The 16,498-nt window shown below is 39.5% G+C and overlaps 1 protein-coding gene across 6 annotated transcripts in view; it reads left to right on the forward strand.

Moving 5' to 3' along the window:
* LOC105002686 (chromosome unknown open reading frame, human C10orf76) overlaps positions 1 to 16,498 on the forward strand; it is a 180,098-nt gene that overhangs the window by 62,041 nt on the left and 101,559 nt on the right. For 5 of the 6 annotated variants that reach the window (XM_010859467.1, XM_010859465.1, XM_010859466.1 and 2 more), the window contains 2 exons: positions 11,683 to 11,765; positions 12,302 to 12,428. In XM_010859467.1, the coding sequence (XP_010857769.1) occupies positions 11,683 to 11,765; positions 12,302 to 12,428 (210 nt within the window). Of the gene's footprint in view, positions 1 to 11,682; positions 11,766 to 12,301; positions 12,429 to 16,376; positions 16,412 to 16,498 lie in introns of all 6 variants that reach the window. The other variant, XM_010859470.1, reaches the window with a different exon arrangement.

A 16,498-nucleotide genomic window follows, 5' to 3' on the forward strand; every position in this document is an offset into this window, starting at 1 on the left:
TTTAATATGCTGTCTAGGTTGGTCATAACTTTCCTTCCAAGGAGCAAGCATCTTTTAATTTCATGGCTGCAGTCACCATCTGCAGTGATTCTGGAGCCCCCCCAAATAAAGTCTGTTACTGTTTCCATTGTTTCCCCATCTGTTTGCCATGAAGTGATGGGATTGGATGCCACGATCTTCGTTTTCTGAATGTTGAGTTTTAAGCCAACTTTTTGACTTTCCTCTTTCACTTTTATCAAGAGGCTCTTTAGTTCTTCTTCATACTAGTGCTATTTGTAGCCTGTCCTTTGAGTTCTTCTACGTCTGTCCTAAGCTAGTGAGGTTCTAAGTATTTCTCTTCTATTGGTCACTGTGAAGTTACCCATTTTCCCTAATGATCAGGTTTTGCCTTGGGATCTGTGGCCTCTCATCCTAACTCCATGCCAGGCCACAAAATAGGGCCTGGCTTAGTCTTGTCTTTGCTTTCTATGTCTTTGTCTTCATAGCAGGTAAAAGCTGTTCACAGAGACTGCTCTCTCTGACCTGATTCTTCAGAGACATTTATTTGTGCTCTGCTCTCTGCCTCCTTCCTGTTTTTAATCTTATTTAAATGTCATTCACTTGGTTTTGTAATTAAACCTCCCCTCTGCTTCTCTGAGGCAGGCGCTGAGCTACCACTTAATTGTGTCTTCCCGTGGTTGGCTTGTTCTTCTCTGCACCTGGTTTACCTCAATGTGGGGAGAGGTTTTAGTTCTGGAGAAGTTCCCATATCCATTATTCACTCCACGCTTCTACACGACAACATGGTTTGCTGCTTGCTACCTTCTTTTCCTCCACTTAAATTCAAAGCAGAATAGAAAAAGTCTGGGAAAGTCTTCATTGTGTCGGGTATATTAATGCTAGGAACAGCTCTGTGAACAAGGTTCCTTGTGCAGTGAGGTGGCCTTGTGTCGGACAGCAGGATTCTCAGGTGGGTGGTATTGAAATCTTCACGTTTAAAGAACAGATTGGCTGCTTTTGCCTCTGTGAATTCACTTGGGACGCAGGGAACTGTCAGGGTACCCATTCCTGGCTCAACTTTCCAGAACCTGTGCACTATCCTTTGTTCTACTTGTGTTTGCGTACAGAAAAGTCAGAACTTCTGCATCCTGCTGCCATATTTGATGCACAATACTCTCCAAGGAAAGAAACCTGGAGAGCTAAGTAGGAGACTGACACTTGCCTCTAGTACAGAGTCAAAGAGGCAACATCCAGGCCAGAATAATAGAGTGTGTAGCCTTTCCCTTCTCCAGAGGAATCTTCCCAACTCAGGGATCGAACCCAGGTCTCCCACATTGCAGGCGGATTCTTTACCAGCTAAGCTACAAGGGAAGCCCAGGGATACTGGAATGGGTAGCCTATCCCTTCTCCAGCAGATCTTCTTGGCCTAGGAGTCAAACTGGGTTCTCCTGCATTGGAGGCAGATTCTTTACCAACTGAGCCATCAGGGAAGTAAAGAGGCAGCAGTTGCAGCTAGTTTATAGTTCCTGAAAGCAAATCCAGAAACTTAAGTTTTCAAAGTGCTTGGTGGACTTTCCAGTGAAGAAACAAATGTGTATGGAGCACCCACTTCCTTACAACTTAAACTTGTTGAATGTGTAGTGGAATACCTCAGATGTTTCACTGACATAACTTCTCTATTTTTCACTCGGTGCAGTTTAAGAGTATTTGAAGCCAGGGATCTGGATCCTCCTTTAGTAGGAATAAAAAAGATTTAGGAGTCAAACCCAGTATCCCCAAGGATTTCCTAGAATATTGTTAGAATAGTTGACCCTTAAAGAAGTTGAGGTTTTGAGGTGCTTATACCCAGCCCCCCACTCCAACCTTGTCAGAAATTTACCTATAACTTTACAGTCTGCACTTCCTACCAGCAGTCTCACATCTGTGGATTTGACCAACTACAGATCATATAGTAACATAGTATACATTTATTTTTAAAAATCTAAGTATAAGTGGACCCACACAGTTCAAACCCAAGTTGTTCAAGGATCAACTGTACTTCAGTGTGTTGTTAGCTTTGACTATCAGCTTTGATGATTATTCTGAAAACTGCCGTGGTATTGTCTTGAAGGCTGTGCAGTGCTCATTTTGAATTTGTATTCTTGCTCAAGTGTTCATGACTCTCTGTTGATTGAGTATATTGGGTGCCTTTTATTTTCCCATCAAAACACTTTTGTATGTTTGGCTCTGTACTCAGTACTGTGTACCATGATGTAAATTTCAGCCCATCAGTTATGCTGAGGTTACAGAAAGTTGGGATGGAGTATTTGCAGGGCTCATGCTAATGTCTGTGGAAAGAAAAATATTGGCCTCTTGTTTTTCAATTGGTAAAACATACATAAAATTTTATCATTTTAAGTGTAAGCTCAGTGGCATTAAGTACATTCACATTGTTGGGCAACCATCTCTTCCTTCCGTCTCCAGAATTTTAAAAGTTTTCTTGGACTGAAATTGTATCTATTAAACAGTAAGCCTGTATTCCTCCCTGTCTACACCTCTAGCAACCACCAATCTGCTTCCTGTCTCTATGAATTTGATTTCTCTATGTCCTGCATGTAAATTGAGTCATGTGGTATTTGTCCTTCTGTGACTGACTTTTTTCACTTAGCATAGTGTCTTCATGTTTCACCTATGTTTTAGCATGTGGCAGAATTTCCTTTTTCAGGCTGAGTAATATTCCACTGTATACCACATTTTTTAAAATCTATTTTTTATTTATTTATTTTTTAATTTTTAAAAATTTTATTTTATTTTTGAACTTTACAGTATTGTATTGGTTCTGCCATATATCAAAATAAATCCACCACAGGCATACACGTGTTCCCCATCCTGAACCCTCCTCCCTCCTCCCTCCCCATACCATCCCTCTGGGTCGTCCCAGTGCACCAGCCCCAAGCATCCAGTATCGTGCATCGAACCTGGACTGGCGACTCATTTCATATATGATATTATACATATTTCAATGCCATTCTCCCAAATCATCTCACCCTCACCCTCTCCCACAGAGTCCAAAAGACTGTTCTATACATCAGTGTCTCTTTTGCTGTCTTGTATACAGGGTTATTGTTACCATCTTTCTAAATTCCATATATATGCGTTAGTATACTGTATTGGTATTTTTTCTTTCTGACTTACTTCACTCTGTATAATAGGCTCCAGTTTCATCCACCTCATTAGAACTGATTCAAATGTATTCTTTTTAATGGCTGAGTAATACTCCATTGTGTATGTGTACCATAGCTTTCTTATCCATTCATCTGCTGATGGACATCTAGGTTGCTTCCATGTCCTGGCTATTATATACAGTGCTGCGATGAACATTGGGGTACACGTATCTCTTTCAATTCTGGTTTCCTCAGTGTGTATGCCCAGCATTGGGATTGCTGGATCATAAGGCAGTTCTATTTCCAGTTTTTTAAGAAATCTCCACACTGTTCTCCATAGTGGCTGTACTAGTTTGCATTCCACATTAAAAAAAAAAAAATATTTTTTAATTGGAAAGTAATTGGTTTATAATGTTGTATTGGTTTCTGCCATACATCAACATGAATCAGCCATAGGTATACATATATCTCCACCCTCTTGAACTCCCTCCCTCCTCTCAGCCCATCCTGCCCCTCTAGGTTGTCACAGAGAACCAGGTTGAGCTTCCTATGTCATATAGCAAATTCCCACTGGTGTCTGTTTTACATGTGGTATCAGTGCTGCTCTCTCAGTTCATCCCAGCCTCTCCTTACTCACCTGTGTCTACAGTTCTTTCTCTATGTCTGCATCTCTGTTATTGCTCTACAAATAGGTTCATTAGTATATTTTTCTAGATTCCATATATGTGTGCTTGGTTGCTTAGTCATGTTCGACTCTTTCTGACCCCATGGACTGTAGCCCATCAGGCTTCTCTGTCCATGGGCGTTCTCCAGGCCAGAATACTGGAGTGGGTTGTCATGTCCTCCTCCAGGGGATCTTCCCAACCCAGGGATCGAACTCAGGTCTCCTGCATTGCAGGCGAATTCTTTACCATCTGAGCCATCAGGGAAGCCCAAGAATACTGGCGTGGGTAGCCTATCCCTTCTCCAGGGTAACTTCCCAACCCAGGAACCGAACCAGGGTCTCCTGCATTGCAGGTGGATTCTTTACCAGCTGAGCTACCTGGGGAGCCCTAGATTCCATATATATGCATTAATATATGATATTTGTTTTCCTCTTTCTGACTTACTTCACTCTGTATAACAGGCTCTAGGTTCATCCACCTCACTAGAACTGACTCAAATTCGTTCCTTTTTATGGTTGAGTAATATTCCATTGTATATATGTACTACAACTTCTTTATCCATTCGTCTGTTAATAGACATCTAGGTTGCATCCATGTCCTGGTTATTGTAAGTAGTGCTGCAGTGAACACTGGGGTACATGTATCTTCTAGAATTGTGGTTTTCTCAGGGAATATGCCTGGTAGTGGGATTGCTGGGTCATATGGCCTTTTTCCCACATCCTCTCCAACATTTATTGTTTGTAGATTTTTTGATGATGGCCAGTCTGACTGGTTTGAGGTGATACCTCATTGTAGTTTTGATTGCATTTCTCTAATAATAAGCAATGTTGAGCACTTTTTTATGTGTTTATTACCCATCTGTATGTCTTTTTGGAGAAATGTCTATTTAGGTCTATTTAGGCCCATTTTTTGGGTTTGTTTTCTGATATTGAGCTGCCTGAGCTGCTTATATATTTTGGAGATTACTCCTTTGTCAGCTGCTTCATTTGAAATTATTTTCTCTTATTCTAAGGGTTGTCTTTTCATCTTGTTTATGGTTTCCTTTGCTGTGCAAAAGCTTTTAAGTTTAATTAGATCCCATTTATTTTTGTTTTTATTTCTGTTCTGCTATTAGGTGGGTCATAGAGGATCTTGCTGTGGTTTATGTCAAAGAGTATTCTGCCTATGTTCTCCTCTAAGAATTTTAGTTTCTGGTCTTACATTTAGGTCTTTAACCCATTTTGAGTTTATATTTGTGTATGGTGTTAGAAAGTGTTCAAATTTCATTCTTTTACATGAAACTGTCTAGTTTTCCAGCACCACTTATTGAAGAGACTGTGTTTTATCCATTGTATATTCTTGCCTCCTTTGTCAAAGATAAGGTGCCCATATGTGCATGGATTTATCTCTGGGCTTTCTATCCTGTTCCATTGGTCTATATTCTGTTTTTGTGCCAGTACCATACTGTCTTGATGACTGTAGCTTTGTAATATATAGTCTGAAGTCAAGAGGTTGATTCCTCCAGTTCCATTCTTCTTTCTCAAGAACGCTTTGGCTATTCAGGGTCTTTTGTATTTCCATGTGAATTGTGAAATTTTTGTTCTAGTTCTGTGAAAAATGCCATTGGTAATTTGATAGGGATTGCGTTGAATCTGTAGTTTGCTCTGGGTAGTATAGTCATTTTCACAATATTAATTCTTCCAATCTAGGAGCTTGGTATATCTCTCCATCTGTTTATGTCATCTTTGATTTCTTTCATCAGTGTCTTATAGTTTTCTGTATACAGCTCTTCTGTCTCCTTAGGTAGATTTATTCCTAGGTATTTTAATTTTTTTTATTGCAATGGTGAATGGAATTGATTCCTTAATTTCTCTTTCTGATTTGTCACTGTTAGTGCAAGGGATTTCTGTATATTGATTTGGTATCCTGTAATTTTACTAAATTCACTGATTAGCTCAAGTAATTTTCTGATTGTGTCTTTCACGTTTTGTTTATCTATTCACGTGTCAATGGATTCTTGTATTGCTTCCACCTTTTGGCTATTGTAAATAATGCTGTTATAAACATGGGTGCAAAAATACTTGAGTCCTTGCTTTTCACTTCTTGTTTTTGAGACTGTGCAGGTTAAAGTGTCTTTAGGTCAGTGGAGTAAAATTCTGAGATGCTTAAAAGAGAGATGAACTTACAAGATTTTTCTTTTGATCACTTGGATGTGTGAGGTGCTGGTTAGTGGAACTCTGATTAAAGTTACAGTTTTGGGTGGCATAAAGTTACAGTTTTGGATGGCAAATACAAGTATTGGTCCTAGATAGCTTGTTCCTCAACCTTCAACAAATGTTTTTTTAAGTGAAGTTTAGGAGGAACCAGTACAGTTTCATAAATCTCAGCAAGGGGAGTTCATGGACCATCCTGGTATGTTGCTGTTAATGTAATTTATCTTCAATTAGCTATGTGACTTTGGATAACTTATTAAATCTTTCTGAATTTTAATTTGGTCATCTGTTAATTGGGACCGTTATTAGCTCCTTCATGGGATACTTACTAGGTTTCAGTGAGAGTGATGTACTTTAAGTGCTTTACATAATGCCTACCATCTAGCATATACCTAATAGATGTTACTTCCCTTGCCATTTATGACTTTTGTGTTTCTCCCTTTGAAAAGAGATGAATGCAGTTTGGGGGAGATGATTTCTATAGTTAGGTATCTCTTTTTAAGCTCTCAAGTGGAGTGCAGTAGAAAAGAGGAAGATTTGAGATACAGTTTTCCCTCTATATCCATGGGTTCTGCATCCACGGGTTCAGCCAACCACAGATCAAAAATATTTGGAAAAAAAAATTCCAGAAATTTCCAAAGAGCAGAACATGAATTTGCTGTATGCTAGCAACTATTTACATGGCTTTTACATTGTATTAGGTATTACATTGTGTTAGGTATTGCATTGTAAGCAACCTAGAGTTGGTTTAAACTATATAGGAAGATGTGTGTAGGTAACTATACCATTTTATTTAAAGGACTTGAGACTCTATGGAATTGGGTATTTGGGGGGAAAGTCCTGGAGCCAATCCTACCCACCCCCCACCCCCACTGTGGATACTGAGGAACAACTGTACTTGATGTGAACTTCTGGCATAGTTGGTGACTTGTAGTAGGTGTCATTCAGCAGAAAGATATGATCCATTTCTCTCTACGATATATCTATCTGGCATTGGTGTTTGGGGACAGCCTGTTCCCGGGGCTGTGAAGGATTGGGGCCAGTGAGAATTGTCTGTTAAGGCCCGGAGGGTCTCAGCCACCAAGCTTGTCCTCATCTGAAAAGATACTCTGCAATAAACTGTGTGATTCTGTTTTGTGGAATGGGTAGCCATTGCTTGCCTAATGGGCAGAACTGTTTACACAGTATTGAGTTTCTATAACATAGGCCCTTTTTCTTTGGAAATCCCTCAGACTAAGGATCATATTTTTGTTGAGGAAGATTTTGTGTTAGTCTCTTCTCCCCTGCTTCCTTTTAAAACTGTTACCTAAAAATTAGAAACATGGTAACCAAAGTGTTAAATTAAAAAGAAAAAAGTATATCCTGCTCCACCGCTTATCTTCACAATGACTACAACACGTGTCATGCTTGATACCAAACTCTTAACAGAGATATGACTAATTAATAATCTTATGTTTATACAACCAATACCTTGTCTGTTTTAGTTATCCTAACTCTTCCCTCTATGTACTGTTACCTCTGTGACTGTCCTTGGAACAGTTTGGCTGGTCATGTGCCCAAATGGCACCAAGTGAACAAGTGGATCGAGGGTGGTTTTCTAAAAATGTGTGTTTGGAGAGTGGTGAGGCAGGAATCGGCCAGCATGAGCTCTCTGCTACTTGTGTGTTGGCACCGAGATCCTGAGTACCATTTCTCTTCTGTCCTTAACCTGCCCCTGGCCCACGGCTATTCTCTGCCCTGCAGTTAAACCCTGTCCATAGCACTGCATCATAATAGCTTATGAATAAACCTGGCTATGAATTGCTTATACTCAGGTTTTTTTTGTTTGTTTCAGTTCTGATTTTGCATAAAGAAAGGGGATCTTAGCTTCATTTGAGGAGAAGGAAATGGCAACCCACTCCAGTACTCTTGCCTAGAGAATCCCAGGGACAGGGGAGCCTGGTGGGCTGCCGTCTATGGGGTTGCACAGAGTCGGACACGACTGAAGCGACTTAGCAGCAGCAGTAGCAGCTCCATTTGAAGTTCAGATCTGATCATGGTCTATGTTCAGTACATAATTTTGAAGGACACACCCAGAGTGAGGGGAATAGGAACAGTTTTAGTTTACATTTATTATTAGTAGTATTATTTTTTAAAAATCCTAGAGAGGAAACAGAGAAAGGGAGATAGAGGTGTAGGAAAGATGAGATTTAAAGAAGAGAGATGAGGGACTTCTGTGGCGGTCCAGTGGCTAAGACTCTGAGCTCCCAACGCAGGGGGCCCAGGTTCCATCCCTCGTCAGGGAGCTAGATCCCACATACCGGAACTAAGAGTTTGCAGGCCACAACTAAGAAGTCCCGCATGCTGCAACTAAGAACTGGCATAGGCAAATAAATGTGTTTTTTTTTTAAAACAATTAAAAATAAAAATAAAGAGGAGAGATGAAAGCTGATATAGAGGGCCCGCTGAGGTGTTTTTTGCTGAGAAAAGCTACTAGAAGTTTTTTAGTGTTGAGAATGAATAGAAGAAAGGTAATAATGAGGTGTTAAGCAGTTGTGCTATAATAAGTAGCTGAGGACCAAGAAAAGAAGAGCACCAAGTAGATGGAAATAACCTTGGAGCAGCCAATAGGTGGAGAAAGTTATAAACCAGAGTCTTCTAGGAAAGTATTGATGGTAGTATACTTAGCAAATCTTAAGCACACCATTTATACATGAGCTTCCTTCTGTTTTAATATTTGACTGCATCTAGCTCAGATGGTAAAGAGTCTGCCTGCAGTGTGGGAGACCCGGGTTTGATTCCTGGGTCAGGAAGATCCTCTGGAGAAGGAACTGGCAAACCACTCCAGTATTCTTGCCTGGAAAATCCCACGGATGGAGGAGCCTGGCAGTCTGTAGCCCATGGGGTACCAAAGGGTCGGACACGACTGAGTGACTTCACTTTCACTCTCAGCACCTTTGTTTGTCTGTTGTTGTTGTTCGGTTGCTAAGCAGTGACATCATGGACTCTTACAACCCCATGGACTGCAGGCTTTTATCTTAATGGAATGGAAGAAAGAACACTGAACAGGAGACCAGGTTCTAGTCCCTGCTTGGTCACTAACTAGTTGGGGTGGTGGTCAGGGGTTGTTTTTGAATCCAAAAATGAGGGAGTAGGATTAAATAACCTCTAAGGTCCTTTCTAGCTCTAAAAATTTAAAATCAACTATGTTGAAGCCTCACAAATTTTTAACTCCCATCACATCGGGTTAGAGGATAGAAGACCATGTATGTGTATATAGGACACTGAACAGTTGATAGAATGCTAAGTCAGAAAGATGTTGAAGGAAAAAAGTGTTATATTATGGGATATTTGGGACATTCCTTCTCGAAGAAGAATCATGGTTCCTGATGTCAGAGGCTCATGGGAGCCAATTTTAAGGGTACTTGGTTCATTTTAGCTGCCTTTTAAATTCCCTCTGGAGAATGATGGCTTCCAGGTAAGAAAACCCTGGCTTTTTCAGAAGGAGGGGGTCTGACCTGAATTGTCAGGGATAGAATGCAGGTTTCCCTGACACAGACTCTCGGAGTATTGCAGTGCTGGACTCTCCTTCTCAACACTATTTGACTCTGCTGACATCGGTGACAATTGAAACGCAGGCCACCTCTTGGCCTGTGCTAGAATTGCTCTCTTCCTCCCTTCATATTTATCATTTTGTCATCCCTGACTCTGAATCCCAGAGATCAAGGCTAGCTATAGTCCAGCAGAGGAGCAATAAATCATTGTGCTCACTTCCTTTTCTCCAGGTTTTCTACCCCTTAATTACCACATAACCACTGCTGAGGCTGCATCTTTGTGCTGCATGTACCTGGGACAAAAGCCTTCCTTGATTGGATATGTGCAAAAGCAACTTTGTCTCTAGCTAGCCATTATGTTTTGTAGAATGCCACATGTGTTACCCATCCTTTTTCTTGTCTCCTGTGAATTTAGGGAGTCCTACTGTCAGAAGATTTATCTATTAACAGGGCTTGTCTAAGCTCTGGGGTTAGTGGGGGTGGTGTGGGCAGCCCCTACGCATTGAGAGATCTGGGCTGGGTTAGTCTTTTTCTTGGCCGTGCTGCAGCTTGCAGGATCTTAGTTACCCAATCAGAGATTGAACCTGGGCCATGTCAGTGAAAGTGCCGAATTCTAACCACTGGACTGCTAGGGAATCCCCATGGGTTAGTCATTTTTATGTGGATTTTAGCTAGTCCCCTTCATTCTCTGAGCTCCTGGCCTACTAGGAGCTTAGTAGATTGTATGATCCAGAGTGGCCTCCCGTGGAGCTTTTTTAGGTCCAGTCCAGTAGATCACTTGTTAACAGACAACATCAAAAAAGCCAGCTGCCTATCATTTGCCTTTCCATTAGGAAACCTCAGAGAACTTGAGTCAGGGTGAAGAGTTCATAAATGAGGATGCCTGCCTCCTTCAACCCTAGCAAGGCTTTTTTTTTTCCCCCCCTGTTTGAAGGGAAGAATCAGGCTTTAGAAACAGAATGTAGACAAGCTCTTGTACTTTTCCTTGCCTGCTGTTTCTTTACTGTACCTGTGCTTTTAGAGGGTTGAGAGTGAGGGGTGTTGTATGGCAGGCAGCAAGTGTCTGGAGAGACTTACTCCTACTTACCATTCCCTGCTGTTTTAAATCTAAGCTCACATCTCTTTTCTAAGAGTAGTAAACTTCACACAAAGCTCAGACGAGAGAAGGGACTTCTCTGCTGACAAAAAAGCAGGTATGGTTTTAGGAAAGGAGCGGTCGAGCCTTTTTTGTGTGTGTATATGTAGAAGTAGGACAGGTTGATGGGGAGAAGACAAAAGGAACATCAAATACTTGTAGCCGCTGAACCCCTCCTTTATATTCCCCATCACACAGGGGAGATAGGTACAGTGGCAGTGGCTATGGTGGGCACAGAAGCAGGACTGAGTTTATAGCCTTGGATGAAAGAGTATAAGGCAGCGGTTAAATTATTTTATGCTTAATATTTATTGGCAAAAATGTCTTTAAAGCTGTACTGTTTAACTAGGACTTAGCAGTCAATCTCATGATTGAGATTGCTTGGGTTTTGGCACTCTCTCCCCTCATTAAAGATTACAAGGCAAAAAGGGGACCTTTTCAGTAAATGTTGTCACAGTTAAGAGAGGACAGAGCATGTTGCACTCTTATTTGAATATTTAGAACAGTTAAGGGCTTTTTTTTCCTTCATGAGCTCTTTTTTTATCCAGAACTAAAGCAGTAAGTTCTATAGTATGTCTGTTGATCATTTAGATTCGAAAGATGTCCTTCTTAGCTGTAATGTTTGAAACAGATATGCAGCTAAAACTTGGTGACTTGAAACGCTAGCAGCCTGGGGTGAGAAGGGACGCTCAGTAAACTGAGGAAATTTGATGGGGAAATCAGCATACAGGTGTAAATTTGGAACACTGAAATGTCCATTTTATAGTCAGATTTCTGAGCTTAATTGCTATTTAAGAAGTAAAAAGTAGATTTTTTATAACCTTCTGTAGACAGATAAGCAGACATGTACTTGAGAAGGTCAGTGTTTTCTTCAACTACACCTGCTCTGCCTGCTTTTAAAAATTTCCTAGTAGCTGTGATATACTCATTCTAGCCCTGTTTGGATTTCTTTAGATCTAGTCTACTTTCATTTAACTTTATTGATTATGCTTTGATTATCTTATCAATGCCTTTTTTTTTTTCTTTTTTTTAAAGCCTTGATAAATTTGTTGAAGTTCCTTATGTCAAATGAGACTGTACTTTTGGCAAAGCACAACATTTTTACATTAGCTCTTATGGTGAGTAGCAAAAAAACACGTTTATTTTTCTGAAGCTATACTCTAGGGCAAAAATGGGCTGGTTTGAGACAGGAGCTGGTGTTCTAAGGATTAAACTATAGGAGGATACCAGGCCTTTATTTTCCCTTTGGATCAGAATCTCCCTACTAGTGCTTCCACTTTCACCTGTGTCTTTGGAGAACCTGGGCTCTTTCATGAAATAATGGTAACACACACTCTTATATAATATTCCCACCACACAGATATAAGAGGTGTAAATTAATTTCAAGGGGATTGATAATATGGAAAGGTAGAAAATAATTAGAAAGTGATGAGTTTTCAGTAATTATTACTTTAATGTAATTTATTGAATGGTAAGTTTTATAGAAAAGTTAATTTTTAATAATGATTTTGTTTAATAACCAGCTAACAAAATTGCTGAAAATTTAACTGCTCTTGAAAGACAGTAAGAGCTGGCTATATAGCACACTACTGATAATACCCTTCTGAGTCTTCATAGTATGATGTCTATATATGGGCTTTTGCTTCTTTTTTAGATTGTGAACCTATTTAATATGTTTATCACATATGGAGATACATTCCTGCCCACCCCCAGCAGTTATGATGAACTCTACTATGAGATTATCCGCATGCACCAGAGCTTTGACAACCTCTACTCTATGGGTAAGCTGTCTTCTTTTTATTTTTCTCTCCCGATCAGCTGTGATTTTTGGTCTATGAAAGGAAAAGACTCCAAAAGATTCTCCCCTAGTTGCTTGGTGCCCTTACTTGGCACAGAACTATAGTAGTCTCCTTTTCTCAGGCAATAAGAAAGTATATGTGGACTTCCTCGCCTTCAGGAACTCAAAATTCATCTCAGTAGAAGGCTGGTTAGCATCCCTGTAGCCCTTTCTTGATGTTTGTGAAAGAGAGAAAATAGGGAGGCTTGTAGATTTAGTGAATGCCAGTGAGATGGGTGTGAGAGTGGGTGGGAGTTGACAGCAGCAAATAGAAGAGCTTGGATCCCAAAGGAACATTGTGTGATTTGAAAAGGTACAAGGTTTTAAGGATTTTTAATGTACCTATGTATTTTTAGCATAACTTAGAAGAGGAAGTGGGCATTAGATAAAAATCTTTTTTGCAAAAACCTTTTGGTGATTGGCTTGCCTAAAATTTACTCTGCAGCCACATGAGTATTCCTTACTTCTATAAGAGGTCATGTATCCCTGTAAGTTTGAGTGAAGAGTCTAATCAAACCTACCTAAGTTTAAAGGTCAAGAAAGATTTCTTTAGATTTCCCAGAAATAGTAAGCCACTCAATAAAGTTGTCTATTAAAAAGCTCCAACTTATTAGGGATGTGATCAGTATATAATAAACTGCATTCTTTTTTTTTTTTGGCCATGCTGAGGCATATGGGATCTTAGTTCCCTGACCAGGGATGGAACCCACACCCCCTGCAGTGGAAGCATGGAGTCTTAACCACTGGACCCCCAGGGAAGTCCCAAACTGCACTTTTTTAAAGGATACAATTTTTGATAAGTTTTGGCATGTGTATGTATACATGAAGGTGTCATTAAATCAAGATAATGTACATATCCTCCCCCTCTCCCCAAATTTCCTTGTGTCCCTCTATGTCACTTTTACCACCTCTGTCCCTTATCCCTAGGCAACCCCTGATCTGCTTTCTGTCACTATTGATTAGTTTATTGATCCCTATTGTTGGGACTATTTATGAAAAGTTCATCTTCTGCTTGGGACTCCTGTATGTATCATGAGTAAAGTAGAGGGGATTTGGAATACATGGAGAAAGAGTAGAAGCAAACAGTGGAAAGGATTGCCTAGGAGGAATTTTTTTTTTTATTTCCCTGCTCTCTCATCGTCAGTGTAATAGCTTTAGCATCAGGTCAGCTCCCCTCAGAATAAGAGGTTCCCATTGTCATATCAAGTCACACGTCTTTTTTTTTTTTTTTTTGAGCTAGGAAGTCTTCCCATGAGAACCCTCTAGCAAACTTCCCATTGGCAGAACGTTCTCAGTGTACCCTGGTGTGGTTTGCATCTACCCGGCTTTTACCAGTATCCTTGTTTTCAAGAATATAGAATTTTCCAAGGGTGAAGAGCTGCCCCAGAGGCTTTAACACCCATTAATGGATGAATAAAGAGGTCTTTCAGTGAGGAAAGGAAGGAGAGTTGGAGTGGGGGAGGTGTTTTATAGATGTCTGGCTTACCTGCACAGTTGAGCCATGTACACAGTCAAATGAGATCAACGTTTACAGCTATAGCAACAAGAGAAGAAAGGATATCTGGGAATGCTCAGATGTACTAAGAAAGTACAAAGAGGAAAGTGAATTTTACTAAATGAAACACAACAAATAGCAGGAGGTGGCATGTTTCAGTACTCTCCATTTTGTGTAAAGTATAATGAAACTTCAGGTGGAAAAAAATGTATTTTTTAGTCAGGTTTTTTGAAGTATAATTTACATATATGATATAATGCACCATTTTTAATGTACTGTTCTGAATTTCAGCAAATGCATATAGAAGTATAATTATCACAGAAAATCAAGATTTAGAAGAGTTTTACCATCTCAAAAACTTCCCTCTTCTCTGTACTCCTGTAAGATCAACTCCTCCACCTATTGCTTTGAGATCAGCTCCTAGTCACTTTCTAGCAACCACTGATCTATTCCTTGTCCCCATGATTTTGCCTTTTCTAAAAAAGTATATAGATGACATCATACCATTTTTTGAGTCTGGCTTCTTTTTTTTTTTTTTTTCTTTTATTTATTTATTTATTTATTTTTTTAAAATTTTATTGTATTTTTAAACTTTACATAATTGTATTAGTTTTGCCAAATATCAAAATGAATCCGCCACAGGTATACATGTGTTCCCCATCCTGAACCCTCCTTCCTCCTCCCTCCCCATACCATCCCATACTGGATGCTTGGGGCTAGTGCACTGGGAGTCTGGCTTCTTATACATAGTAATTTGTTTGAAGTTATCCATGTTGATGCAGGTATCAGTAGTTTGTTCCTTTTTATTATGGGGTAATATTCCATTGTGGGAATATGCTAGTTTAACTTATCCATTTATCAGTGGAAGGACATTTAGAAAGTTTCCAGTTTTTAGGGATTGTAAATAAAACCTCTGTAAACATTTTTGTACACAGATTTATGTGAACACAAGTTTTGTTTTCACTTGGTACCTTCCCGAGCATATGGAGCATTATTACAATAGCTGTTTTAATGTCCTTTCCCACTAACTGCATCATCTCTCTTCATGTCTAGGTCTGTTTTATTGACTGATTTTTCTCCTGCTTTTGGGTTATGTTTTTCTGGCTTCTTTGGGTTTTTAAAATTAATTAATTAGGCTGCATTGGGTCTTAGTTGTGGCATGCAGGATCTTCGTTGCATCATGTGGGGTCTTTGGTTGCAGCACATGGGCTCTCTAGTGGGATCTGAGTTCTCTGACCTGGGATTGAACCTGTGTCCCCTGCACTGCAAGGTGGATTCTTTTTGAAAAATTTTTATTGAAACAGTTGATTTACAATGTTGTATCAGTTTCAGATATAGAGCAAAGTGATTTGTGTGTGTGTGTGTGTGTATACATATGTGTATTCTTTTTTAGATTCTTTTCAACTATAGGTTATTACAAAATATTGAGTATAGTTCTGCAAGGTGTTTTCTTAACCACTGGACCACCAGGAAGTCCCTTTCCTACTTCTTGAATGCTGGTAATTTTTAAATTGGATTTTGAACATTGTGATGTTAATGTTGTAAGGTTTGATTTTATTATGTTCCTTTATATAATGTTAGACTTTATTCTGGAATGCAGTTATGTTGTATGGAATCTGTTTCATCCTTTTAGGATTTGCTTTTAAGGGTTATTAAATTGGGTTAAGAGCAACTTTTATTATAGGCTAATTTGGCCAGATTACTAATGCAGTACCCATCTGAAGATTCTTCCTGATAATTCATATATCGATAGGTTTTTCTACTCTTACTGGTGGAAATTCAAATTATTTTGCTTGTAGAGCCTTCCATGAGCTCCACAATTTCTTCTCTTTTCCAGTGGTTCTTTACCCCCAGGCTTGAGTAGTTTTCTCTTTTTTATGTGTAGATCAGTGCTCAGCAAAAGATGTAAGAGGACCCCTCTACAAACTTATAGAATACCCTGTTAAACTCCCTCCTCTACAGTGCTCTATGCCACAAATTCTAGGTGCCTTGTCCTGTCCAGTTGCTAATCTCTGTGTCTTTGATTTAGCAAGCTTCTGGATTCTGTTTAAGTTCCTCCTGTCTGCCCTGTAGGTTGGAAACTTTTTCACACAGTAAGCTGGGATAATTCTAGGGCTCACCTTGTTTGTTTTCCATCTTAAAGGATCACAGTTCTGTATACCCATTGTCCAATGTCTGAAAGCTATTGTTTCTTATATTTTGTTCAGTTTTTTATTGCTTAAGGTAGAAGGGTTAATTATGTCTTGTTACTTCATCATGGCTAGAAGAAGGAGACTCTTGATAAAGACACATTTAATATTCCTACAGCAGTGATATCCACTGATGAGGAAGGACCTTGACATAAGCTACCCTGAACCGTAAATGATACCATATTTTGAACTGTTTTTTTCCTTTTAGAAAAAGATAATTACCAGTACTAAAGAAAAAACAAGGTACAAATTTTTTTATTTAATACAATCTCTCCTTTCTAGTATGAGCACTATTTTCATATGGGCGTCCCAGGTGGCGCTAGTGGTAAA

This window comes from Bison bison, unplaced genomic scaffold, assembly GCF_000754665.1.
Source record: "Bison bison bison isolate TAMUID 2011002044 unplaced genomic scaffold, Bison_UMD1.0 scf7180017864456, whole genome shotgun sequence".
NCBI classification, from domain to species: domain Eukaryota; kingdom Metazoa; phylum Chordata; class Mammalia; order Artiodactyla; family Bovidae; genus Bison; species Bison bison.